We start from the raw sequence: 26,260 nt of genomic DNA, 5'->3' as shown, positions 1-26,260 counted from the left end.
GACCTATTGAAAAATTGTTCCGGGAGATGTGTGGTAGCGCTCCAGCAGTTTCCACGGGCTCACTTTGCCGCCGCATTTCCATATAATACACTAAATAAATAACCCAGTTTATACTGGTTACTTAAATGACGGCCTCTATTCAACAGCTTTGCTTGTGAAGTTGGTATTTTTTTCAAGGCTGTTTCGACCAATTGAACATCCATTTTAATCACTTTTTCTTACTCTAGAAACACCCAAAATAACCAGAAATAACCTCGCTTTAAATCTTAAATAACAAGCAAATAAAAAAGCAGCTGAGAGCAGTTCTTTTCCATTGTAATTTATATTATTGTCCCCATCATCTTGCCATCACCACATCTGTACCTTGAGGAGATCATTTAATGTGGAACAGGCATGTAAGGACGCCTTAAACGAAGCGAGACTTGGTCAGTCCGTGGAGAATACATCGGCTTAGCTGTAAAAGTGACACAGTACTTTTAATTTTTTTGACAAAAACGTGATGATTCAGTTGATTTGGAAATACTGGACTTGTTTTTTTTCCTTCAAATAATATTTAAATGAAGTCTATAAATAACTACCTGTAAAACAAAAGGCTATAGCCCTGTCAGCCATTCACTATAAGTGCTGTGTTGTTGATTCTGATTACATGACAGTTGACAGGTGTATACTTCACCTATGTAGGAATGAATTGCTTTCATGCCTTTTGCTTTTGACCCTACTATTCTATAAATATTGTGTTTGTGTGTATGTGTATTTAGAGACAGACTGGGGCTGATCTGGCCCTGGGGCTGCTGTGCATACAAAGGAAGGGCAGTGTATATCGTCATCTGATCTGAGAGGAACTTTAAAAATTTCGAAAGTACATTACTTACCTGCAGCTGCTACTTTGCTTAGAGGAGACATATTGCACTGCTTTGTGGAAAATCCATTAGCGGTAATGAGTTAACAGCATTTCCTGTAGCTACACGTGCTATGAAATGCTGGCACAACAGTGGCATGTATGGTTTTAAATTCACACTTTTCTTATTTAAACTTGTCTTTAAATGCAACCCTCCGCAGTGCTCTGGACGTAACCCAATAGTGTCCTCTATTTTCACTGAAATAGATATTTCCTTTGTTGTCTGTGTGATTTATTGAAGTCTTCCCACAAGTGGAAGCCCCCAGGAAATTGCCTGGAATGGCCTTAAATTGGTTTATGATTGTGTGGTGTGGGCCGGTGCTGTTATGGTTCTAATATTATGCCCTCCACTCCTTGGCATCTATATTAAATTGATCTGTATTGTTTTCATGGAGTGCCTGTTGGAGCTTGTTAATTCTGCCGCTGCTTCAGGCAGGTGGTGTAGCTCCAAACACCCAGGTGGCGCGGTGGAATATAAGCCTCGGCTCTCTAAAATATCTCACATGATTGGGACGCAAAATGAGTAAGTCCAAAAGTGTTTATCTTGCGGGGTTAACGGCTGCGGAGCGGAACACCACGCGGCCGACTGGGTCCGCGCTCTTAAGAGGCGAGTCCAGAGTTGTAAGAGTTAACGTGGATCAGCTGCATGGTGAGCCTGTGCAGGGAATGGCTACTGACAGACTGCTAATGAGGCCATTATCAGGTCTCGTCCTCTTCTCTTCTCCCGGGGCACCGGTGGATGTTCTGTACCACATCTCAATTGAATTTCATTCCACAGGGCTTGTTTACGGTAAATACATTTGCTTGAATTAATCCACGAGGAGTGTGAGATACATGACTTGGCCAGTCTAAATGCAGAAATTTACTGTGTTGTGTCCGCTTCAGTTCAGTGTCGGCATCCACCACCAAGACTTTTTTCCCCCTCAGGGGTATAAAGAAATTATCAGCTAAAACAGTTCTATTGAGGGCCCCACATCGCTGCATTAATACCTATAGACAGCTGACCATCAGTCCCTCTGTGGCTTAATCAATACCCTAATGAGCAACTATCAGCAGCGTATTGGCATACTGTCACTGGTAATGTGAAGCAGTCAAGGAAGTGTGTGATCAAAAGCTAATGAACCAGCCTTGCTGGAAACATTTGTCCTCAGGGAAGCTTGGGCTTTTAAGCACAATTATATACAGTTGGAGGCACTATATTTGTTGCATGGCTGACAGACAGAGCAGCAGCAGCGTCTTTTTCCAGTTTCACTCTGTATGATCCACATAAACACTGTCAACTGTTCTTTTATTGAAAGTTTTTTTGCGTTGTAAGAATGCTGAACAGAAGGACCGAGTGCACAGTGTGACCCTTATTCAACCTTGCAATTTACACAAAAGCTCTGTATCTTGTGTTTCGGTTTTATGTAGTTTTTTATTCATATTAATTATATATATATAGAGAGAGAGTTACACGTCTCTATTTTACTGTGGCATTTAACTTTCTTTTCTTTTCTTTTCTTTTACGAGGAAACAAATAGGTTTTATTAGAAGCACGGCTATTTCATTTTCATGGTTATTTTATGAACCTCTCTCTCTTGTCAGAAGCTATTCGTCACATTCACGCTGCAGAAACATAATGTAGAAAGCATGCACTCCTTTCAGCTCTCTCCTGATGCTCAGGTTGGAGTACTGTATGGGTGTTGTCCTTCTCTCTGTCCCTGCTATCATATTGCGCTTGTTTGTTTCCCCTTAACGGTACCTCGGTGTTATGTCCCAGTGTGTCGCGCCGTGCTCTGTTCCAGGGAGTCTGATGCAGCAGCCAGTTTCTGAGAGACAACCACAGATAGTGACAGTTAAACCTGCTTGTGCGTGGGCCTTCGCCCTCTGACTCATCTGTTGAACTTTGAAGATCTTGCGGGGAGATGCCTACATCAAAATGAGAGGACTGTACCGTCTGTTACATCATATTGTTTCGAATAGTTTGCCGTGTATGCGTGTCTGCATCTAGTTTGTATACCAGGCACGCTCCATTTGATTCTATCAGCCTCTGAATGATATTTTGCTCATTAGACAGTGTGCAATAAGAGACCAGTGTTGACACAACCTGAGTTAATGTGTTTAGAGACTCTAATGGATCATAGAGGTGCTAATGAAACATTGTCATGGGAAGATTTATGTTGCAAGCTGCTGAGTTCTCATTTCCATTTTATATGTGGTTAGATGTACCTTTATTCAATGAGCAGAACACAGCGGAAGACACCAAATGAATATAGATATTTCAAGTGTAACGTGGGAATAAATAATTCAATTTCCTGTTGCAACTGCTTTGTTAAGCAGTCGTAACAGGAAGCAGTTCTCTATAATTCTGTGACATGGATACAGTGGGGTTAATAAAAGGTTTAGTAAAATGAAACAAATATAGAGAAGTTGAGAAAACGAGGGTGTAAAATTCAAATTTCTACATGTGAAATATTGATTTTGTAAAAAAAAATGTTTAAAAAAATGTTTTAAAAAAATCACTACTTTAATTTTTAGATGTGAAATATTGCAGTGTTTGAAACCGAAGCTGTGTGATGTTTGTCTTCAGACAAGATGATACCAGCACCAGCTTATTCGTGGAAATGCCAAATGGTTATTGGCCAAGGCTGGATTGCAGTAAAACCAGAATATTGTATCAGAGAGAGGCAGCTGGTTAGGAGTCAGAACAGATTATCATATGAGAGAGGATGAGTGAGGAGGAGGAGGGGAGGAGAGGATCGGAGAGAGAGAGAGGGAGCGAGAGAGAGGTAGAGACTGGAATGGAAAGCAGGGGGCGAGAGTGAGGGGCAAAAAGGAGGACGAGTCGGAGAAGTGATACCAAGAAACTCATCGTGGGGTGGGGGGAATCATCCAAAAACCTTCCGTCAGTATCTATATCGCCTCCTTCACCTGTCTGAAGAGGTGTGTGTGTATGTGTGTGTGTGTGAGAGAGAGAGAGAGCTGCATGCAGGTCCTCTGAGAGGTCAGAGGAAGATGCTGAGGCTCCACTCATCTTCTCTCTATGATGGGCCCACTGCTGCTTGCCGACATCTGGCCTCACACTGATCACTCATATCTACAGACAGGGAGGTGGAGAAGAGCGGGGCACTTGTATCACCAAGTCACAGAAAAAATTACACTTCCTCTGTCATCCATTCTCACTGCTCTCTTTTCTTTTCTTCTTTGAGTCACCATTCTGTTGTCTTCCTGTCCCTCCTCGCTTTTCTTATCCTTCACATTGCACAATTTTAAAGGCAAAACAAAAGCACAAGGTGCAGAACAAGAATGTGATTTTTTTTCTCTCTCTCTTTTTTATGCGACAGCTGGTTTTGTCTTTACCCTTGCACTAAAAAGATAAGACGCAGATAGTTAAGAGTGTGCTGTGTCTAGCAAAGCTGGTATACACGGCTCCGACTGCAATCAGTGGGAAGAGGGCCAGCTTCCCTGCCTGAGCTCTCAGCGCCCCTACTGGCTGCATGCTGTGCCAATCAAAGGCTAGTGGGTGGGGAGCAGTCAGACATGAACACTGATGTCACAGTCACATGGATTCTGGTGTGGTCATGCTCGGAGGCTGAGAGACAGAGCTGTGCTGGCCAGCTGCTGCTGAGACAGCAGTGGAGGGCTTTGCGCTGGTGATAGTTCTTCTCTTATGGACTCGAAGCCCAATGATGTATTTTGTGATTTCAGCTATGAAAGGTAAGAGCACAATGCATGCCGATCGCGCACCCAGAGTAACAAGTAGGGAAGTACGAGTACGCTATTCACAGCCTGCCAACTCTTTGCATTTCATTTGCAAGGCATGAGTGTGACAGAGAGAGAGAGAGAGAGCGAGAGAGTGAGGGGGAGAGAGGAGGGGAGGGAGAGATACAGTAATACATTGCTTCTGATTGTGTCCAAGTCAGTTAAGCTTTTCTAATATGTCTGTCCGTGCACTTAGAGAATTTCTGTTTTTAACTCTCAGAAAGAAAGAGATGGAGCAATAGGAGCAATCTCCATCTTCCAAAAATAAAGATTCAAAAAAAGAAAAATTAAAGGTTTGCTTTCATTTTTTTTATTTACAGTGTGCGTTTTGTCGCTGCAGTTTTGCAGGATGCTGTAGAAACCACAGCCGGTGCAGCTTTTTTTCCACTAGTTCGTCTATTACACGAAATAGCTCCAGGGCTTCAAGAGTAGAAGTTTTTATTGGCGTAGATGCGAGGTGGCATGCGATGGAGAGGGGGCTTGGGTTGGAGGGGTGTTTTTTTTTTCTTCTTAATCCTGTCGTTCCAGTCCAGGGAACGTGTCTGTGCTGCAGGAAGATGTGTGTGGTAGTGTTGAACGCGGGTCGCAGACGAGCGACGAGGCACTGGCGCGACTGGCAGACTGTGATTCTTTGAGTTGATACCGATGCACGTGTTTGTCTCTCTGTGTGTATATAATTATTTATATATATATATGTATTTTTTAAAATTTTATTTCTGCGTGTCTGTGACAGTGTTGTGTTCCACTGACCTATTTTTGGGGTAGTCGGGTTTACATGTGGCACAAGAGCAGGACTGGGTCCTCCCAGTCTCTGTGATGTTGATCTAGTACGCTTTAATCCCAGCTCTTCCACCCCCCTCCGTTGTACAGGCGAGCATGTGCACACGCAAACACACACACACCCGTGCAGACAGATAGTGAGTGTAGTCAGACATACAGTGCATCCCCACACTTCTCTCACGCATGCCTGCACACACAAACATACACACACGCGCACACACATATATGCACATAATCACGTTTTTTCCACACTTATGAGTTCTTCCATACAGAGAGATGTGAACAACTATGCAGACATATGTGGTGAGATGCACTCCTAATATAATTAAATAGGCAACGATAACCCCGCTGAGGCACAGGCAGCTGTCATTCTGTGCAAAATGACAAAAATATATGGAGCTGGAAATAATTTGATTTGATATGTGCTGCTTTCTTATTTTTTCCTTCCCAGTAGATTGAAAGGTTTGGAGAAAAAAAGCACTCGGGCATCTTCAGAACACAGTGGCTGCATACATGCATATTATTAAAAGCAAATGAAATTAATGTGTGATATTATATGTAATTAGAGTATTAGTAATATTGATAGTAACACTTACAGCTTGTCTGACTTTCGTTTCACTCCAGCTGCCACGACCACGGTATTAATTCCTTTCATTCTTTTCTTCTTCTTCTTCTTTTTTGTTAACAGTGTAAGGGAAGTCATTTACAAAGTGAAGCTCACAGTCAATTGTGATAAGCCTGACGTGTGTGAAATTGAGAAAGAGCAAAGTCCTGAATCTTATTTTCATGAAAAAAAAGTCCCGTTTGACCTAATGTCCTTTTACATGCATTTCATAGTGAAGGGTTTTTATGAAACCTCATATTTTTGGAGAGAAAAAGAGTTTTGTGCTGTGTAGCATTTCTAATCTTTTTATTTTAAAGTGTAACATGCTCAAAATTTTATTGTGTTTATTTGTGCTTCGCTTGACTTGGCACAGAATTGCGTCTTTTTTGTTACTCATTCCGTTCAGAAAAATGAGCAAATCTGATATGTACAGCAAAAAAACTGCTTATTTTTTGTGCTCTAATGAGTCTCTTCACCAGTCTTCCTCTAGCGCCGTCTGTTCCCTCATTGGTGCTTTCAGTTTGATGAGGGGTGTCTAGTGTCATGAAAGGATATTGTGACAATGTCAGAAATTAATTAAAACGTCAACAAGGGGGATAATTGAAAGCTAATTTAAACAGGAGCAGTAATTTCTCCTGAATGTGGTCAGGGAAGTGCACGATGACTTGCTGCATTGCCACAGACTTTTCTTTTTTTTAAGTTTACATTGTTACCCGTGCATACTGCATGTGCCCTATCTGGTGTTTTTGAAAACTGTTTTTCATCCTCTGCACTTCAAAAAATAATGCTAATGTATTATAACGAACATCTCTCTGTGCCTCTGTGGCTTTGTCTCTACCCTGCACCACCCTCTACCCACCTCTCCCTCTCAATTCAGCCTCTCTACCACACCACTGCCTCTCAAGTACCTAATTACCTGTAATGGAAACATCCCTCTCATTACCCCATGCAAATTAGCCAGCCTACTCAGCACAATTAAGATGAAAATTCCAATTACATAATTAAAGAAAGTTGTTTGATGTGTGGATAGAAAAGGTAAAAAAAAAAAAGTGTTTCATACAGAGCACATATAATTAACCCTTGAAAAGGAGAATTATTGTGGCAAGATGGGTAGCATCAATGTTTCAAAATTGTTGAAAACAGGGCCCAGTAAGCTACTACAGCGCGTGCAGACAACACATAAATATGTGATCTAGCATGAGTGTGTACTAGACTGTGAAAAATCTTTTGGGGCCCTAGAGAAGGTAAAGCCAAATATCTTATGATAGGCGCTTTAAGGCTATGTTAACAAGGCTGTAAATATTTGCTGTGGATTTGGTACTCTTTGTCTCTTTCAATCAGTGGCCGATTGAGGCGCTCACTAACCAGTGCTGCAGGCTCTCACACATTAAAGCAGAAGTTAGCAAGATTGGCTATTATCCAGTTAAGGACTGAGGACATGAAGAGCCAAAGGGGAAAGAATATGCCACAGATTAAGGTGAAGGCAAATATAGCACAAGTCACCTGCAAGGATTTAAAATAAAAGACCCAATTATTTTAGGACGAGGCATTCATGCACGTTTTGATCTTTTTTTAAAAAAATCAATAAATATGGTGTACGTTTTAGTCTGTCAGTATGTAATTTTAGACAGCTACAACATTTACTTGAGTAGAACCACAAATGTCTGTATATTTGCAATGAAAAAACCTTTATTAATTTAAGGGGTTATATACAATACAATACAATTAAAAGCATGCACACAACATCTGAGCAGATGCAAGGCGGGACAAACAAGTCAGCCTACCAGACGTGGAGTGTGTGCTTCAGCCCTCTCTCCTGCCTCTTAGCTCACCGAGGAAGTGGATTGGTGTCCCCACAGGTTATTAAAGTGTGTGAGCTGTGCCAGTCTGCGCTGTGCACACTGAGACAAACATCCTGGCTGCCTGTCTGTGTGTAGAGGGACTGGTTAATGAGATATTGACTGCCCATTGAGAGCATGGATTTTTGATTTGGCTCCATAGAAGTTGGGGAGAAAAGGATGTGCACTCCAGAGAGGATAGGCGCCTACGGATAGACACCAGTTTCTGAACTGGGGATTATTTTGCATTTTAATTTATGAATGTGTTGCACCGTTTAGGTGATTCTGAATTTGAAAAATTTCAAATTCTGGGTTTGAGAAATGTGTTATTTGTGCATCGGATATAAGTGTGTTAAGTATATGATTTGCCCTTGTGCTTCCAGTAACAACACAAAGAAGAATTGCCATTTCTTTGTAACCACGCATAGTTTTTGTACAAACATTAATCTGCAGCGGCGTCCGAAGCATTGCCAGGGTGCCAGACAGCTCTGTCAGTCATCTTGTCTTGTCAGTCACACCTTGTGGTTTTGACAGATTAGTCCAATCACAGGCAAGGTTAAACGACTCCCCTGTTCTATGTCCAATCAAACAGCGGGCAACAACAAACAGCAGTTGCTCAAGGTAACCATCGGACTAAATCCTTAAAAACTTGAGGTTCATTGAGGGTTCTCTATTTGGCTCCCCAGTCAGGTAACAGACCAAGCTGGGCTTAGCCTAATGCCTTTAACTTAAAGGTAATTTCCTACTTTACTTTCAGTCTGTATTTCAGGAGTCACTTATAGAGCCTTTTGAAGTATCTCGCTGTCATGCAGCATTTAGCTTCTGATAGAATACTTCCTCTGTCAGCACTCATTAGATAATCACATACCACAGGCTATAGAGTTAGAGAACATTTTTGCTTTCATTTTTTTTTGCCTTCTGTAATGTTCTAAGCAGAAAATGTAGCGAGAATATAGATTCTCTCTTTTTTTTTGCTGCCCTCAATCTTTGCGTTCTAATAGTTTGCTGTTTGCAGTTATTTGAAATACTGACACGCATCCTCCCAGCGCAAATCAGCTTTACTCAATAAAGTGCCTCAATAAAATTAGTGTATGACTATGTAATTTAATAAGGAACGTACACTTCTTCTGCTTCACGTGCTTCGCCTTGCCCTCGTCTGCTTTGCCGCCTGTGGTTTAAAAGTTAGCAGTGTTTTAAGAGAGTGAAGGATGAAGTTTTATTCCCCTGTACTTTCATTCTGAGCATGTTTCGTACCATTGGCTTTTTTCCTCTGTGGGCCTCTGGAGGGCTGTCCATTTGCTTTTTGAAGTTGCATCAAAGAGGAAATGGGGGAGAAAAAGCATTATTGATTTTGCGTTTTGTCTGACTGAAACACTGAGGACAGAAAAACACATAAGGAGTTAGGTGTTGGCAGTGGGGCAGCTCCGTCTCTTGTGTGTGAGCCAGAGGGAGATGGGGGAGATATCGAAAGAGGTAGAAGGTGAGGAGGAACACCAGACAACACTAATGCATCTCTCCCTAGAGTCGTATGCTCAGTCCTTTCACTTCCATCATTTCTCCTCTCTTTTCTGTTCCTAATGGCGGAGTAAATAAAGCCCATTACTGTACGGCCTGAGACAAACCTCTGTCTTTCCCCACCATGTCGGATAGCTTTTCCATCAGACCGGTGACTCCCGAGGTCTGACAGCGCTCTACAGTTGACCTGCTTTTCCATGAAACACCAAGCTGCTCTCTTCTCAGTTGTAATCAGATCTCCCTGCTAGGCAAGCATGCTGGCAGCAGGCAAGAAGAGGAGTATTGTTTTTTGTGGTTTATCACCTTCTTCGCCCTCTTCCTGCATGCGTCAGCCTAGCAGAGGTGACACAGGAGAGGAGTACTTTTCTGGTGTTAATCTGACCTAAGGTGACTAAGAAAGAAACTCTCAGTGATAGAAACCGATAAGAGCTTGTGTCTAATATTCCTTACTCAGCACTTATGCTAAACAGATGCGTGGCGTCTTTTAGCCATCTTCTTTGAACTCTGTCGAAAGACATCTCCTAGGCTTCACATGCGCGATTCCGTGGAATTTGTAGTTAGGAAAATGACGGTGAAATGCGAAGACTTTGCCAGTAAAAGCGTGCTGCAGAATAAGAGGCTGAGGAAGGGTCAGAGGTCACAGCATACTGAGACATACTCCCTTCTTCTCCATGGAGAGCTACGGCAGCATCTAGGGAGCCTGGTGGGGAAGAAAGGATGAAAAATGAGAGGCGTGCAGAATTTTGATGAGATGAGGGAACAGGCAACGTTATAACAAAGGTCGTCGCAACATGTGCTCCGCCACTTGATTACAAAAGGGAGAGAAGTGTGTGAGGCGTTTGATTGCATGTCCCAGCAGAGGCCATTAGAGGTTCTACTTGTAGGATGGCTTCATTTACACTCATCTGATCTGTTGTGTGCGCTTATGAACAAACAAAGATTGCGAATCATCCTGAGCACTAGGGGGTGCTCTTCAAGGGGAACAAATGAGAATATCTGTCCCCCAGGGTTTTAAAGTTTTTACCGTCTCCTAAGTTCACCACCATTGCCGGCGCTGGTTACGTGTTGCCACCAGGCAGAGCGATGCATGTTTGAATCTGGAATCAAAGTGAGAACTTGCTCCCAAGGTTTGCAGCATAAGGTGCTCTCACACCAGCGAAGATGCATAAAAGGAATTCCTAATCATAAATAACAAAGAAAAACAGCCTTGCCAGAACAGACTGCTTAAGATTGATTTTTATGCACATGCATTCATTTGGAATAAAAGAAATGCTGCTTCAGTGCTAATTGCAAAGATGAAAGGGGAAGAATGTGCAAGGCAATGAACTTTGATTAAAGGCACAGCGCATATCCTATTCAGGGACATAACGTTTTAATGAAATCCAGGCTCATTTATGGACTCGTAAAATATGTTTTGAAATTAAAACTGAGTTTATACGGTTGATATATGGGATGAAAAAGATACACTCCGTTCGCATGTGTTGGTCTCATCATCCTAATTCAGCAAGTCAGGCGTCAGCGCCAAATACACGATGTCTATCTTAGACAATGAGCGTGTGCATGCTTCCCAGCTGGAGCAAAGGGGTTAACTGGCTGTGGAGAGATCCTTGACCTATCTGAGATGAGCTTACCGCCCCCTCAAGCAATGTGGAATATCTGATTGCTGATTATGAGTTTATTCCCCATCGTGCTGAGCCTTTTGCATGTCAGGATCCATCCCTCCCCAGCAGAACTGATTAAGGAGCTGGAGATGATGCTACAGCTCTTAGCAATTGCTGAAAGACTCTCAGAGAGCCTGGTAATCTAGAGTGCAGCTGGCAATCACCCACCACTGACTTTTTTTCTTTCTTTTTTTACAGGCTTTTGGGTTGTTTTGTTGTTTTCAAGCGGGTTTTTTTGGCATATTGTTGTCTTTGTTCCCCCAGGGCTTCTTGTTTCTGGATGAGAGCTTTCCTAGTGCTGAGCACAGGTCCTTGTCAACCTGGCTGCTCAGCTCAGCCTAGTCCAGCCTTAACAACAGCAGCGTCAGCAAAGACCCTTGCTCAAAGTCTCAGGATTTGCTTATGATCTCCCTCTTATAAGAGCCTAATTTGGGCAAAAGAAGCATCTTCATCCCTGATGTAATAAAGCTCTCTCTTGGCTCATTTTCAGAGTTCCTAGAATCCAATACATGGGACACAGGCATCAGATAAATTGAAATAAATAGCTCCTCAAAACTGTACCCTTATGTTAAGTTTTGGGGATTTATGTGCCATTCAGTGAATTTCTGTCACAGGAAAACAAATGGGAGTTTTCTTGCAAAAAGACTGCATGACTGCTTTATTTGCTCACAGGGATCTGTCACTTAGTTACAAATCAGCAGCTGTCATCTCGTAAGTTTTGTTTTTGTCAATAGTTGGAGGGTAGAGGAAGACAGCGCCGTTCCTACTGTGCTAATGGTTGTTTTAATGCCTTTAAAGTGCGACCTGGAGCAACAGAGGACAAATCTGCCCAAATAGAGCATTCTTAATTACTGTAAAAGCTCCACAGCCCACCGTTATTGACGTTTCACTGTCAAACACATCAGCCACAATGTTACTGCCTAACGCTGAAATGCTCGTTAAATATTTAAATATTAAATAGATTGTGTATGTTATTGATTTTGTTTTTTGTTTGTTTTAAAACCCAGCTAGGGAAAGACAATGCAAACTTGCTTATTCTATAAATACTGTGGTGTGTTGGCTGGTTTATGTAACATGTAGTAGTGTATGTAGTTTTGCACACAGTCAAAGAAGGGTACATAGAAATCATTTCTTTGTTTTCCAAGGTATTTTTAGAGTAAAGCTAATGGAGTTCCACATGTGACACAATCAGCCCTGGTAATCAAATGACTGTTGTCTGAGCTCTGCTTTCTTGTGTAAATGAAACGTCTTAAAATGTTACACTGTGGTGGTGAAAGACACCAAACGTGTTTCATGTGACAGTCTAAAGTATCTTTGGGAAATCTCCTGTAAAACTGTGTTTCTTAGGTGGGGGGTGGACAATTACACTTATATTTTTTGCCCAACTGCATGCTTTTTAAGTGTCATTATTTTCATATGGACAAAATGTTTAGGTGGTACTCTGTTAAAAACCCCATCTACCTTGTGCTTAGAGGTTCCCATAGTAACATTGCTATGTGACATAATTCACAGGCAATTTATTCTCTTGATTTTTTTCTTATCATGTATGATCATAAACTACGCCTTAGAAGAGTGATGAAAACGTGGGTGAAGCAGATTTTCAGACTGATGATAAAACTGTGGAGGACTTATAACTACATATTACTAACACTGAATAATTTTCATACATTTTTCTTCTATCTATCCAAGTCAGGTTTGGATGGGGGGCTGGAGGATCTCCCAGCTGTGATAGGTCGGGCACGCCTATTTAGCAATCTAGGCTGTCTACCGCTGGGCTAACACAGACAGAAAACCACTCATGCTCACATTCACACCAATTTAGAATTGCCAATTAATCTAAGGCATGCATATCTTTGGACTGTGGGAGGAAACCAGGAGTACCTATGGAGAACCCGCCTGAGCCAGCTGGTGGAGTTGAACCCAGGACCTTCAGGCTTTGAGGCAACAGTGCTAATAATTTAATAATTGTATATTAATTATTCAGTGCACAAAAAACAAGGAATTTATAAACATGTAAATGTATTTGCTTTAGTAATAAGTCCCCTGTTCTGTTTTCTTTTTATTTAAATCAGATTTTACATTTTAGTTACTGATTAAATAAAAATAGTAAAAATTTTGCCTTCTGCACTCGTGGGTGTGCTATCAAAACGTTAGCTAGTCAATGTAGCTACATAGCTTAGCTACACTGGCAACGCACAAAGTCGATGTAACACTCCTAGATAAAATGTCTTAATTCTTACCTCAGTCCCACCCAAATATGACATTCACACCAACTTTGTGCCGCCTTCTGCCTCACAGTTATTTTCGATGTACATGTACAGGTACCCACAATGAGTCATTGCTTCCAATTTATTGAAATGAAAAGCTGGCCCTCTGTGTTCATATATGGTGATTTGAAACACACCATCCATGCGAGTGTGTAACTAAACAGCCCAAACGGTCTGTATTATTTTAGGTTAGATTATCTAAGCATCTCAGTTCTCTAGCGACCTCCTGACTGGAGGCGGGCATTTCTGTTGTGGCAATGTTTGTGGAAAAAAGACGTGTTAAGCAAAATGTTGACCCCATGGCACAGTTTGAACGACAGCTCCTTTTTATTTGCATAATAAAGCAAAAAATGCTTAAAGAAATGTATAAAAAATCAGAAGTGAGTAAGTTTTAGGGAAAAATGCAAAGAGAAAATAATGCAGAAATGCATACACAGATAAAATAAATTAAGTGGAAAATTGCAACTAAATAGAGAAATGAATACAGAGGTAATTCAGTATTGATTTACTTGTTTATTTTTGGTATTGGCATATTAATTAATTCATTTACTCTTTTTTTTTTAATTATTTTTAATTATGGCAACTTCAGCCCTCCATGATAAACCACTGTATGTTTCACATACCTTCTCTAGTAGAGTTAGTGAGGAAGGTGTTTTTGATCTTTTGACACATGATTACTTTGGGCCCGTCTGGGCTTTGATCTCAGGATGGATTTTTTTTCCATCTCTTGATGTGGGATTATTATAATTTATACATAAGGGAATTTTTTGGGCCTCACCAAACTTGAGTAAACATAGTATACATAGTAGATTAACATTGTATTTGTTTACAAATTCTCATTAGCGAGGCCTAAGATAATTAATCAGTGGCCGTGGTATATAAGTAGATAGACACCGTTCAAATAATTTATTCCTTTCTACTCTAACCAAGTGTGAGAAAAAGTGTCTGATCAATTTCTCCCTTAGATGTAGCTCTTTGAAGGCATGCAGTGTCTTAGGAGAGTACTAGCCCAGTATTTATTCTCTAGAAACTGAGAGTTGAAGACCTTGCAAATTCTGTACAAATATTACAGGGCGCTGGCTGCCTGACTCAATCTAGGAGTCCTCAATTCCCATTAAATAAAGGATTTGTATGAACCCAATTACACCCATACAGATGTAAAATATTAGCTATAGTGTAGGTGTTTGCTGTTTATTGATGCTGAAATGAAATGGCCTGAGTAATTTGAGTGCATTTTCTTTTTTGTACCCGAATCTTTTTTTGATTTTATGTTTTCAGGCACCTGAGGCACAACTTCACAAAATCATGAATACAAATGGTTCCTTTCTTTTCTTTTTAACCATTTAAAGGTACACTCATTTTTTTAGATTAACAGAAAAAGAAACTAACACCAGCTAGCAAAAGCAAAAATAGCAGTGCTTGCCAACAGAAAAGTGTGAGATATCCTGAATAATTCACCTCGGTATCGCTGATGTCACACAGAAGTTTCAGTGACTCACCAACTCATGTTTGAGTCCGTTCACAAAGTTTTACACCCTCCTCAAGAGTAAGTAGACATGGACACCAGTTGAGGTAAACAGCGGACTGGCAGCCTACACTCGTAAATTACCACAAAATATTTAACTGACACATAGAATTTTTCTATTTTTGATTTATTGCTAAGTGTTGATGATATTCAAATTTGTTAAAATATAGTGCCTACAAAAATGTTTTTATTAGTGCTGTCGGTGTTAATCTCGTTAAAATGACGTTAACGCCATAACATAACTGCATTAACGCGACAAATCTCCGTTAGCGAGTTAGCACAGATCGGCCCATGCGTGGGACTGCGTCAATGCGTTAGTGCTAACGGAGATTTGCCGCATTAATGCGGTTATGGCATTAACGTCATTTTAACGAGATTAACGCTGACAGCACTAGTTTTTATACACAAACAGAAGAAACGCAGTGGCCAGCTGCTTTGCATTTCCCCACAATAGCCATGTGCAAATGTAAAATATACAATCTAAATTCAATGTTTTTTATTTCTGTTGGCTGATTAAAGTCTTTGTCCTACACCAGCCACCATAGCTAGGATTATGCACTTGAAATGAAACTAAAAGATGAAACTAATTCAAGAAAGAACCAATATCACGTGAATGAATTCATTCATGTTCTGAGGTGTGAATCACACTTTTAAAAAACCTGACGTTTCACTATAGTTCCTGTAAAACATATTGTTACACCTGTTTATAGTGGATAAAAATTATTTGTTCATTTCATGATGAAGGGCTGTGCAATCATTCCACTTTTAAAATGCTTGTTTCTCTAAACGGGTCATTAGAAATTAGTCTAGGAACACATGAGCTAGTCTGCTGACAGGGCCAGTTTTTCTGAGCTTACAGTGTAGATCACAATCTTTACCAAGTCATCCTGCCTCATGAAGTGTTCACTTTTTTCTTTTTTTCACAAATGCAGATACAGTATAAAAAAAATCTATAAATAGCTAAATTGTCATCCAGTGATATCCTTCTTTTTCTCTCCACACAGACTGATTAACTGTATAAAGCCAAACGTGGTCGTTATTAGTCGGACAAATTTATACTACAAGAGAAAACCAGTGGAAAACTTGTCCATTATGTATAGATTGAATTGATTTAAGCATTGTATACTTTATTTTTTGCATGTGTTAAGAGAAAGCAGCTTTTTTTGTTACATTTATTTTAGTTTATGACATAAAGCAGCTCAGTTTCTCTCCCAGGCAATTCAAAGATTGCTTGCTTTGTAATTTGAATGCTATCCATAGGCAACCAATATTATGTGGCTATTACTGATGTATGTTCATAAGATAGATTTGATGTCACAATGTATCCCTTAAGCAACAACAAAAGCTTGCAGTGATGAAGGGTTTATTTTTAAAACAACAGGAAAGGCTTTCTGCAGATTAATTCCAGTGTGTGGTTCACATTGTTGGAGAAACAAATTGGGCTTTACGGAATTAGTGCGTTTGCTGCATAAACCTCAAATCTATTCCTGAAACATACAATTGAGTTTGATGTGATTGGATGCTTCTGAGTTGTCTTTGCAGGAAATTTCAAAAAAAAAGGAGGAAACCTTCCCAAATGGATTATTGTGTAGTTGGAAGTACAGTAATGATAGCTTGGTGTTTTCTTCATTGACCCAGGTGTGGTTTAAAACTACAATATGGATGTGAGGGGGCTGCCTGTGTACTCCAGTGCTGGGAGACTATTTGCTGAAGGTCATTTGGGATCATAGCTTGCCATTAATAATTCCTGAAAGCATCCAACATCTCCATCTGTTCTGGTGCATTCATCGCTCCACTTCAAAGACAAAAGCAGCATCTGCAGGTTAGCATTAAAGCTGCCTCCGGGCTAAGATGTTGGAGGTGGGATTCTTTGTAGAGAAAACACATCTCTGGTCATCAGGTCATGCTGCTCATATAATAGCCAATTAATGTGCTGTATGTTTGCTCCCGCAGCTTGAACTTGTGAACACATGTGTACACAAAGACTCGCAGACGCACATACAGTACACATTACCTCCTATTTGGACTACGGTGCGTGTTTTTCAGCTCTCGCTACCGAATCCAGTGGACATAATTCCATGCTTTCCATCGAAGGCTGCCGGCCTCTCTACAGGGATGCAATTACCACCCTCCGTCGAGTCATTCCACCCGACAAGGTGTTCCCGGAGAAATTATCGAATCGGATTTCAAATGAGGCGTTTAATTACGTGCATTGTGTGTGTTTATCCGTGTTGCTCACCAAATAACAGGTATTCACCTGTGCAATGGGTGTTCGGTGCTGTCTAAAATCTAAACAGGTCTCAGTGACAGGCCCACTTCAGATACGTGGGAGTCCTGCGGGGAGTAAATGGATGTTTGGCAGTGGCATGTGCTGCCCGGGCCTGGTGGGCACAGTGGGCGAGGAGGCAAGTGCCTGGCTGAGTGAAAGATGGCAGTGTGTAAGGAGAGTGTGTGCACACAGCTGAGGCTGTGACAGAAAACAGTGAGAGTTCTGCTCCTGCTGCTCCATCTCTCCCTGCCAATGATAGATCTTCACTTTAATTTTGTTAATAGCGAGAGTCTGGCTCTCAGTGGACTTAGAAACAGCTATTCTGCACCAATTTTCTCTCGGATTATTGTAATCACAAAGGTGTGTTTGGGAGAGGGGAAAAAAGAACTGGAAATCTTAGTTTGCATTATAATGTCTTTCTAATTTACTGTAAATTTACAGTTACAGTGCGAGTGTAGCTTGCAGTCGTTAGTCCTTCGTCTCTCACATATAATTTGCTGATAAAGCACCTGTGCCAATGAGTAACTCCACCATCTTTCAGCCCTTGGCTCTTGTACTGTACTGTAGGGCTGACCAGTAAGTCCACTCAAATCAACATCAGCTCCAAACTGCTTAGCCTGGCTAATTTGAATTTCACATCTCTGCTGAATCATAACCCTGTCAGGACCTTTCTTCTTTATCATGCCTGTGCCTCCGGTGGATTTTCATCACAAGCAATAGAAATTAATTACTCAGATTAGAAACTGAGCCACAATTACTATCATTCTTTTTTTTCAAAGACTTACATTTCGCTTAATGTTGATATCTGATCGGAATCACACTGCAGAGGCTAGATTGTCTTTGAAAGCAATTATTTTGCTGTATTTATTCATGGGATTTCAGCGGAAGTTAATGACTGTGGAAGAGAGCGGGAAATGATTTTTCCCGATGACACACTCCCGGAGTTGTCAGGTGAAAGCGAGTGCAGCGCTGTGCCGGCCGCTACACTGGACAGGAGCTCAGATCAACATGATAAAGAGGGACTGATTGAGCTCTGTACAACCACAGGAAGCTGAGCGTTAAGGTTCAAGGTTATCTGGACAAATCAGACTCCTGTTTCCATTCATCCCCTCCTCAACCACCAGCCAGCCCTTCCCGGGCAAACCGGCAAATTAGCAATTCTGATGTCTGCAAGCAGGTCTAGCAAGGGAATGCCTGTGAATCCTAATGCCATGATTAAACTTTCATATCCGTCCGGGGGAAGTGCTGCATATACAAAATAAGCAATCTCTTTTTATTTTTCAGCACTTTAAGTAAGGCTGTCGAGATGGGCAAACATAAACCCTTCAGTGGGGTTAAATTGACTGGGCCAAGAGGGATGAGCCTTCACTCAAGTCACTCAAGTTTTTTTGTATTTCCTTAGTGATTAGAACTGGTATTGATATACACAAAGAAACTGCATTTAAATGACATTTAAATGACCATAATTCGATTGTAGCTGCGCTTCTGCAACAGACTCAATGCCCATTCCTCAACATCACAAATTATTTGGTGAGAATTAACATATTAAAAGGTCACGTTTAAGGAAACTGGATATGCAGACAGTCTTACACTCCCTCGGTCGGCCACGCTGATTGTATAGGACAGAATGTGAGGGACGGGGAGCTTCGGTCCAAACGGCGAGCAAATTCTGGATGTGACCATTATGTAAGATGGTCTTATCAGGCTCTACCTCCTGCTGAGCCACAGCCTAGCTTCCCTCTGCTCCTTCTTCCCGGTGCTCCCAAAACATGGGGCTTCATTAGCTGGGCTAAATATCCCCGTTCTTTGCAATCTCTATCATTTTTTGCCTTGAGGCAATCCGATAATTACCTGTTCTCATTCCCCCTCCTTCTGGCCAGCAGGGAAGTGTTCTGACTTGCATTCGTTTGCATGAAATATTATCAGAATATTGCACATTTCTCCATTCTGCAGCCTCTGACACAGGAAATATGGAGTCGCAGGAGCTGTGATTGACAGGTGTCTGTCTTTCATGTTCCTCTGAGAATAGCTGCTTTGTTCTGGAGTTGCAGCAAGAATTTTGATGGAAGGAGAAATGGCGTAATGTGTATAACGGCTTTGTTGCTTTGTTTAACCTCTCTCGCTCCCATAATTTCCTGTGTTACACTGCTCTTTGTTACCTACAGTGTAGGTGTAAAGGAACTCACAGATTGTCTGAATTTAAAAACATCAATGTGTTACCCCCACAGAAAAAACTATCAGTGCTGGAGTAGGATCTCTCTCTTTGTGAATTTGCAGAGTTTGGGGAAATAGACAGATGAGTGCAGACCACATAATGCCTGGAAGGGAATAGCATCTTGAGTGGTTACGGTCAAAACAAAAGGCCAGGGCTTCCACCCAGCTGCACGTATTCTGTCTTATATTATAATTCATAATGTACAGCGGCTGGTTGACTTGATGTATAAGCTTTACCACTAAAGGCAAATCAGCCAGGCTCCCAGCTCTGCAGTTAGTAGAAATCATGTATGAAAGCTCTAATATGCAGGAAATTGCATCTGATCCTCCTATGATGCAGAGCATCCTTGTTTGTCTGCTAAATGACTGCTATGGAATCAAAAATGTTCCTGCTTCAAATATCGCTCTCTTTGCAAGGTAATGTCATGCTTGGTATTTACTTGCATGTCTGTTTCATGGCAGCAAAGCCATGAATATGACAAGTCTGATTGTAGCCAATTTAAAAAATGTCTTTAAATGTCATTCATGAATGCATATTGAAATTTAAAAGGAACTTGTGTTAAACAGAGGATCCGTCTGATACTGACTTGCTGTTGATGCATGAGCTTAAACCCATTCAGTGTCTCCCCTCGCCTTGCTGTGGGAAGCAGTGATGATTTTGGACTTTGTGACGGTCACTTTAATCTCTAATGAAGGCTCGTCCCTGGCTCTGCTCAGCCCTCTGATAGCAGAGCAGTCATAAACAGGCCTGTCAGGGGGATTGCAGCGCTAGCAGTGTAAATGGCAAAGAAAACCCCAGGGACCAAGCCATGCTTGCATTATGGTCTTATTCAGATATAGTGTAGCTGGGAAAAGACAGACTTTCATATGACAAAATTCCCCTGCTTTGCCTCAGCTTACTGTGTGACTGAATCACAGTATACCTTTGGACCCACTTTCCATTTGAAAACTAAACATTACCCACATTAGTGTGAGCATATGAGTTGCATTCCCGTGCTTTCAGGTAGTCGACATGTCTTTGACGATGCTCTGAATGAAAACTAAAATACCATCAGGCTTATTCCAGCTGCAAATAAACACTCGGCTTTTGAGATTGACAAATTGACCATAAAATTCGTGTTTCTAAATTCAGTCGTGCCGTGTTATAGCATATGCTTCTTTTAGTTTTACAACATTACCATACAAATGAAGACGATTTCATGTTTATCATCGTGTGCAAGATGTAAATGTGTGCTCAAACGATTCTGTGAAACTGATTACTGGTTGCTCTGTGTTCTGACACATCCTGTGCTCATGCAGCATGTGCGACAGCTGGTTAGTAATTAGAATAATCTTCTCCCTGGTAGTGATTTAGCTTTCATGACTGCAGCTTACCTCAAATTGAAAATAAATTTATAGATAAATGCGTTTGCTGTTCCAACAAATTATGCCGCTGTAACTCAAAGGAGCCAAGTTGTTTATTTTGGTAGTAAAAGAGCAATCAGAGAAAACAAACAAAGCGCTTTATGAGAGCTGTCAGATTAATAATGATGCTACCCAGCGGTGATGATACAAACGATTATTTTTCACCACACTCTACCCCACATCATCATGGTAATTATAGATACTATATCATTATTATATCAAGTATTCATTACAGATTATCAAGATAATTGAGGCTTGCTCCAGGATTGCCAAGTTGACTATGCAGCCATTAAACTGGGAATTACTGTTGATGAGCGAAACACACACATTTCATTATCCACAGCAAACCAGTACTGAGTCAGTGCGCTGCGTTCCGCGAGCCTCAATATGTGTGCTCGTGCACAGTGGCTACACACACATGAACGGTTGACAGTGTTAAGATGAGGCTATACATGTGATACATTGTTTTTCTCCCAGCTTCTGTTCTGGTGTATCTGGGCAAATCCCATGGTGATGAGGCGTAGAATCTGTCATGGAGAAGGCATAAGCCTTTCATATGCATAGTGGAGATAAGAGGCAGCCATTTTATCAGGCGAGCTGTCGCTCCAACATGCTCGCGTGTTATGTGTCCCCGGGAGCGCCTCCAGAAACATGTCCCTTTAATGACACGGACCGTACTCGCCAAGAGGACGCCCAGTTTGTTCCGAGCACTAACCTGACAATTATGCCAATTACACAAGGCAGCAGTGTTGACAAACACACCAGGAGAATTGCTTCAGTTGATTGGTAGCTGTGTTCCCAAGTTCCCTGCTGTGACTTCTTCTGTAATTTAACTAGCATGGAGGAGAATTGCAATGGGTTTTCGAGAAAATTCCCCAAGCCTTGTGTTCTTTTGTAACGCGGTGATGTTTGTGCCAAATGAACAGGCAGAGAAATAAATCTTGTGCATCAAGGAGGCAAAGGGGGAGAGATCTTTTTTCCTGCTCGGCACCCGTGTTTGTGGTTTGTTTCGATTCATAAAGAGTGTTATGTTTCCTGTAGGGCCAGAACGACATGTAGAAAGTTGTTGTGGTGGATCATATTACCTCTGAGGATTAGATCCCAAATACTGACCCGGCACCATTAGCGGCTGCTTGTGTAACTAAGAGCACTGCTGTTGGCACCTGAGTATGAAACTTAGCTTTCTATGTAGTAAGACAGGAAACACTGCCAGTGTGGAAGTATACACAGTACACTTGCTGCTCACTTGCTACAGCATGATGTGCGAGCGCTTGGTTAGAATACATAAAAGCTATTTCAGCAGGTTTTTGAGCAAGAGCAGCATTGTACCGCATCAGCCTATTTGCAAAAAATCTGTGTTGATAAGCATGAATATTTTGCAGGGGGAAAAAAAAATATGACCCCCCCCCCCCCCCCATCCCCCACCCCCTTTTTTATTTTGGTGCACATTTACTTATTGATCTCCTCCAAGCGCAGCACTTTCTTTGCATTCCCGTCTACAATAACGAGGTCCTTTATGATCGCGTGAATCGAATCTCAAATAATGCGCTTTTCAGGCCAGATACAACATTTGTGGCCAAGTATTTTCTTGAGGTGAGCTACATTGTCTACATGGTAGCGGTTTTTAGTCGTGATGGGCTTGAAAAACCTTGCAGGGAGATTTCAAGGCAAGAGCAAATTCAGCTTATTGTTCCACAAAGGGGCCGTTTCGCAACAGTTTACTTGAGCTTTAGTCTAGCCACATAGGCACGCGGCTGACGGAAGCTTGTGCCATGACTGAGGTTCATATCTTGAGCCACCCTGAAGCTGAAGTCAGAGGTGGTCAGTGCGAAGTGTCACCGCAGACGTTTTTCTAAGAGCCCAGCGATACGCAGAAAAGCAGGCACATCCAGCTGCCTGCACTCGCATGGTCAAATAGAAGTGAACAGAGTTCAGTTCCCACATGTCCCCTTCACTTCTCTTACATAATGCGCTGTTAAGCTGGAGTTAGCGGACATTAGAGGTCAGCTGGTTATTGGGACAGTGGAATTATTTACTGTAGAGGAATGGAGATGGCTGTGTGAGGAAAATCATTGTTTTTTGGGTTGTTTTTTTTACATAGTTTGTGGTGGTTTTAAACGCATCACTGAAAACGCGGGCACACTCAATGCAACTCCTCCGAAAGTGACTGACGTGACTTCTTTTATTGTACGTTACTGCACATAAGCCCGCATATCCTCGAGGACATATTTCCTGTTGCATTATCATGTTAGTGCAGCGTAACCAGTGCCGCTTGTTAGAAATGTCAAAAGTCCCTTAACAGTGAAAGTGCTGTGATTTACACCCATGTTTGACGAGGCTGGGAATCCATTAGTGTCCATCTAAATTACATCAGCCAAGCCACTGACACCAGTGTGCAGTCAGCTGCCAGTTCATTGATTAAGAACAGTTTCCAGTGGTCTTACGTAACTGGCCCTTTCACTCAGTTCAGCGGCGCTGGCCTTCTCCTTGTGGCGGTACAAAATGAAATAAAAGCTGTGAATATTAAGCCTCACGTGCTTTCTTGTAATTGTAGAGGTGTTAGGTGAAGCGTGTGATGATGCACGATTTTACTGTGGCAAGCTGCACAATAGACACCATCACTCGGGTTTGTAATAATACTGCCTATTGTGCAGTCAGTAACCACAAAACACTTTCTGAACTTTATGAGATGTTTTTCTAGCCACCATAATTTTTTGACAGCTCGTGTGAAAACTGTTTTTAGATTGCTGTTGGAAGTCTCCATCTTAATTCAGTCAACTCTCTTCTTTTTTTCGGGTTTTGATAAAAGAAGAAGCAATGTCAATCAGGTGAACTAATGGGAATGCGCATTTTGTAATTCCCTCAAAGGGAATGGTAGATTGAAAAGAGTTTGCAACCTTTTAACACACTTGCACACACTAGCACTGACAGTCAAGCTCCATTATCTGACAGCTGGAGAGGTTAAAAATAACTGTGCTTGCAGCAAATTAGACGTATCATTTGGCTTCTAAGTGAGAGATGAATCTTTGTGTGGATGCTCCTGCCATGCCGTGACACAGGGGCAATATATCAGGCTGTGTTTGCCTGTCTTTCTCATAAACTCCAAATGGAATTGTAAACAGATGAAGCAATTTTACACCAAATGTATTCTCTCTGAGTCGCTCCTATGCTACAGTGAGAAGCCCAGCTACCACAGATATATACAATACTGCCCCATGTGCTCTCAAGCCAAAGTAGATAAATCATAATTTGGCCGCCTGCAGGATTATTGCTATCGCTCAAAGCCAATCCTTGAAGTGTTTTATGTGTTACTTTTTTATCTGATGATAAATCTGGTGTTATTGCATATATGTGGGGAGGACTTTGAAAGATCTCACTGGCTATTATTTTTGCTGCTCGCACATGAAGCCATATTTACACATGATTTACAGCAGTATTAGGCATATGTACACTTAAAGAAACACTAGTCAAGTTTTCAATATCATTCAAAAGCACTGTGCCCAATTGTTAATGCACTTATTGTACAATGTAAGAAGGTGGAGCGTTAGTTGCCTTTTAAGATGTTAAAAGAAGTGTAGCTGAGGTATCCGTGTTTCACTGGGGTAAGTAAAGAGATTTCCATGGGAGGCTTAGGTGACAGCCGAGGTATTCGTTTCCTCTAAAGACCCAACAACATCATTGTTAATTCATTGCTATTTAATAACGTGCTAGAGAAGGTGCAGGAAGGATGATCTTTGTCTCTGAACACAATCTCTTGTATTCCCTTGCTTAAGACCCGTGCGCTAAATTTGTCACCGACTGCGTAAAACTGCATTCACCCCGAGTTTTAAGTTCAGGTTCTATGTGTTTGCTGAGCGCAGTGTGGTCCTGACTGAGTCTACTTGACATGATTTATTTCATCCTGCTTAACTGGCAGGTATTGATGAGAAAGAGGGATAAATACAGTAGAGTGATGGAATTAAAGCCCACCCTATTGTTCCCATGCTGTGCATCACTGACACATGAGACTCATGTCTCTCATTAAAGAAAGTAAATGCTTCAGGCGTTCTCCCTGCAAAAGCATCGAGTTTGCATGCGCGTCTGCGTGCACACTTGTGTGTGCTTGTGTGTGTGTATGTGTGGGAAGCTATCTCAGTTATTTTCACTCCGTATAATCTCCCCCTTCTTGCACAATGGATTTAGCTTAGCCTTGAAGAGGGTGAGAGCACAAATTGCAGCTGACTCTAAACAGCATTCACTGTGTTGACTGGACATGTGATTACATTAAACAACAGGCAAGACTATTGATTATTTCATTAACTTTAAAGTATTGCCCGTGAAAAGGACAACACAGCCATTCTTCTTGTAGCCTTTCTCTGATACTGAAGCATCTTTGTGTTGCACCGCTGGGCAATCCCCGTTGTTTCCTATATGATGCTTCTAAGCCACTAAAGGAATCCAATCTTAACTATGCAAAAGAGAGAAGGCGAGAGGAAGATGGAGAGGGGGAGAGAGAGAGAGAGAGCTTTCTCCACTTTACGTGTTCAGCAGGCACTTGGCTGTGCATCTAAATTTTGGGAAGCTGGTGTTAACTCTATATTTGGATTCCACTGGAGTGGATTAAGGATTCTTTACTGCAAACCCACGGGATTCTCAGAGACATAAAAGAGGAGACTGTATGCATCCATGCTATACAAATAATTGCAGGTTTCAAATAGTGTAATTTCAAGCACCAGCTATATGGGAGAGTGTGGGCTTTGATGTACAAATCCACAATTCACGGGGGATTAGCACCCCAAAGGTTAGCAGTTGCTAATTACAGGAGATTGGTTATACATATCTAACAAGGCAAGAAGACAGCCTTAATAAATGTGAGGATTCATCAGGAACAAGGATAAGCGGCCGTGATAAGCGGACATGTATCCGAATCACCGTGGATTGATACACCGTAATGCCCTTGTTCATACAGTGGAATAAAAGAAGCAGTTGTCTCTTCTGTTGTCTCTGCAAACAGTGCACCTTGCGCGATATGAGATTTTCAGGATGCATTTGTGAATGCAGATTTGTGCAATCATATAAATTAACCTCTCAGATATTCTTCCTGTGTCTCTTACTGCAGCACTTTCTTTTTTTACTGTATTTCGCTTGCAGCGTTCAGTGCTGCATTACCATAATCCTTCCACAAACCACCACTGGCTAAACGAATCTATTATTTTTGCCTGGAGCCAAAAAGATGCAACCAAATGCAATGCATTGAGGGAAATGAAACTTGTGATAAGACGCACATTTTCTCTATAATAGCCTGTCTACAATGAATTTTCTACCCAGAGTTGAAAGTGTCAGTGCACTTGACCTTTTAATAATATGTACGTTGTAAGCTAAAAGGGTGGAAACCAAGCCAAAGGACGAAAAAAAAAGAAAACAGGAATTGAAAAATCATAATTCAATTCTGCACACAGCATTTATCCTGGCTCTGACTTACTGGCCATATGGGGTGTTGATTCCCCCTGACTGACAACAGCAGACCTGAGCAGTGTGGCCTTCTGTTTTCATATGGCCCTAAAT

The 26,260-nt window shown here is 41.5% G+C and overlaps 1 protein-coding gene across 2 annotated transcripts in view; it reads left to right on the top strand.

Moving 5' to 3' along the window:
• roraa (RAR-related orphan receptor A, paralog a) overlaps positions 1-26,260 on the top strand; it is a 189,081-nt gene that overhangs the window by 137,684 nt on the left and 25,137 nt on the right. The window contains exon 1 of one of the 2 annotated variants that reach the window (XM_005470722.4): positions 4,423-4,594. The exons of the other annotated variant lie outside the window; for it this stretch is intronic. Within the exon in view, the coding sequence (XP_005470779.1) occupies positions 4,564-4,594 (31 nt within the window). The 5' untranslated portion in view covers positions 4,423-4,563. Of the gene's footprint in view, positions 1-4,422; positions 4,595-26,260 lie in introns of those variants that run through there. 2 annotated transcript variants of the gene reach the window in all.

Source organism: Oreochromis niloticus, linkage group LG7 (assembly GCF_001858045.2).
Source record: "Oreochromis niloticus isolate F11D_XX linkage group LG7, O_niloticus_UMD_NMBU, whole genome shotgun sequence".
In the NCBI taxonomy this organism is placed as follows: Eukaryota; Metazoa; Chordata; class Actinopteri; order Cichliformes; family Cichlidae; genus Oreochromis; species Oreochromis niloticus.
Note: the sequence above shows the minus strand (reverse complement) of the source record. Positions and strands in the feature narration are given on the sequence as shown.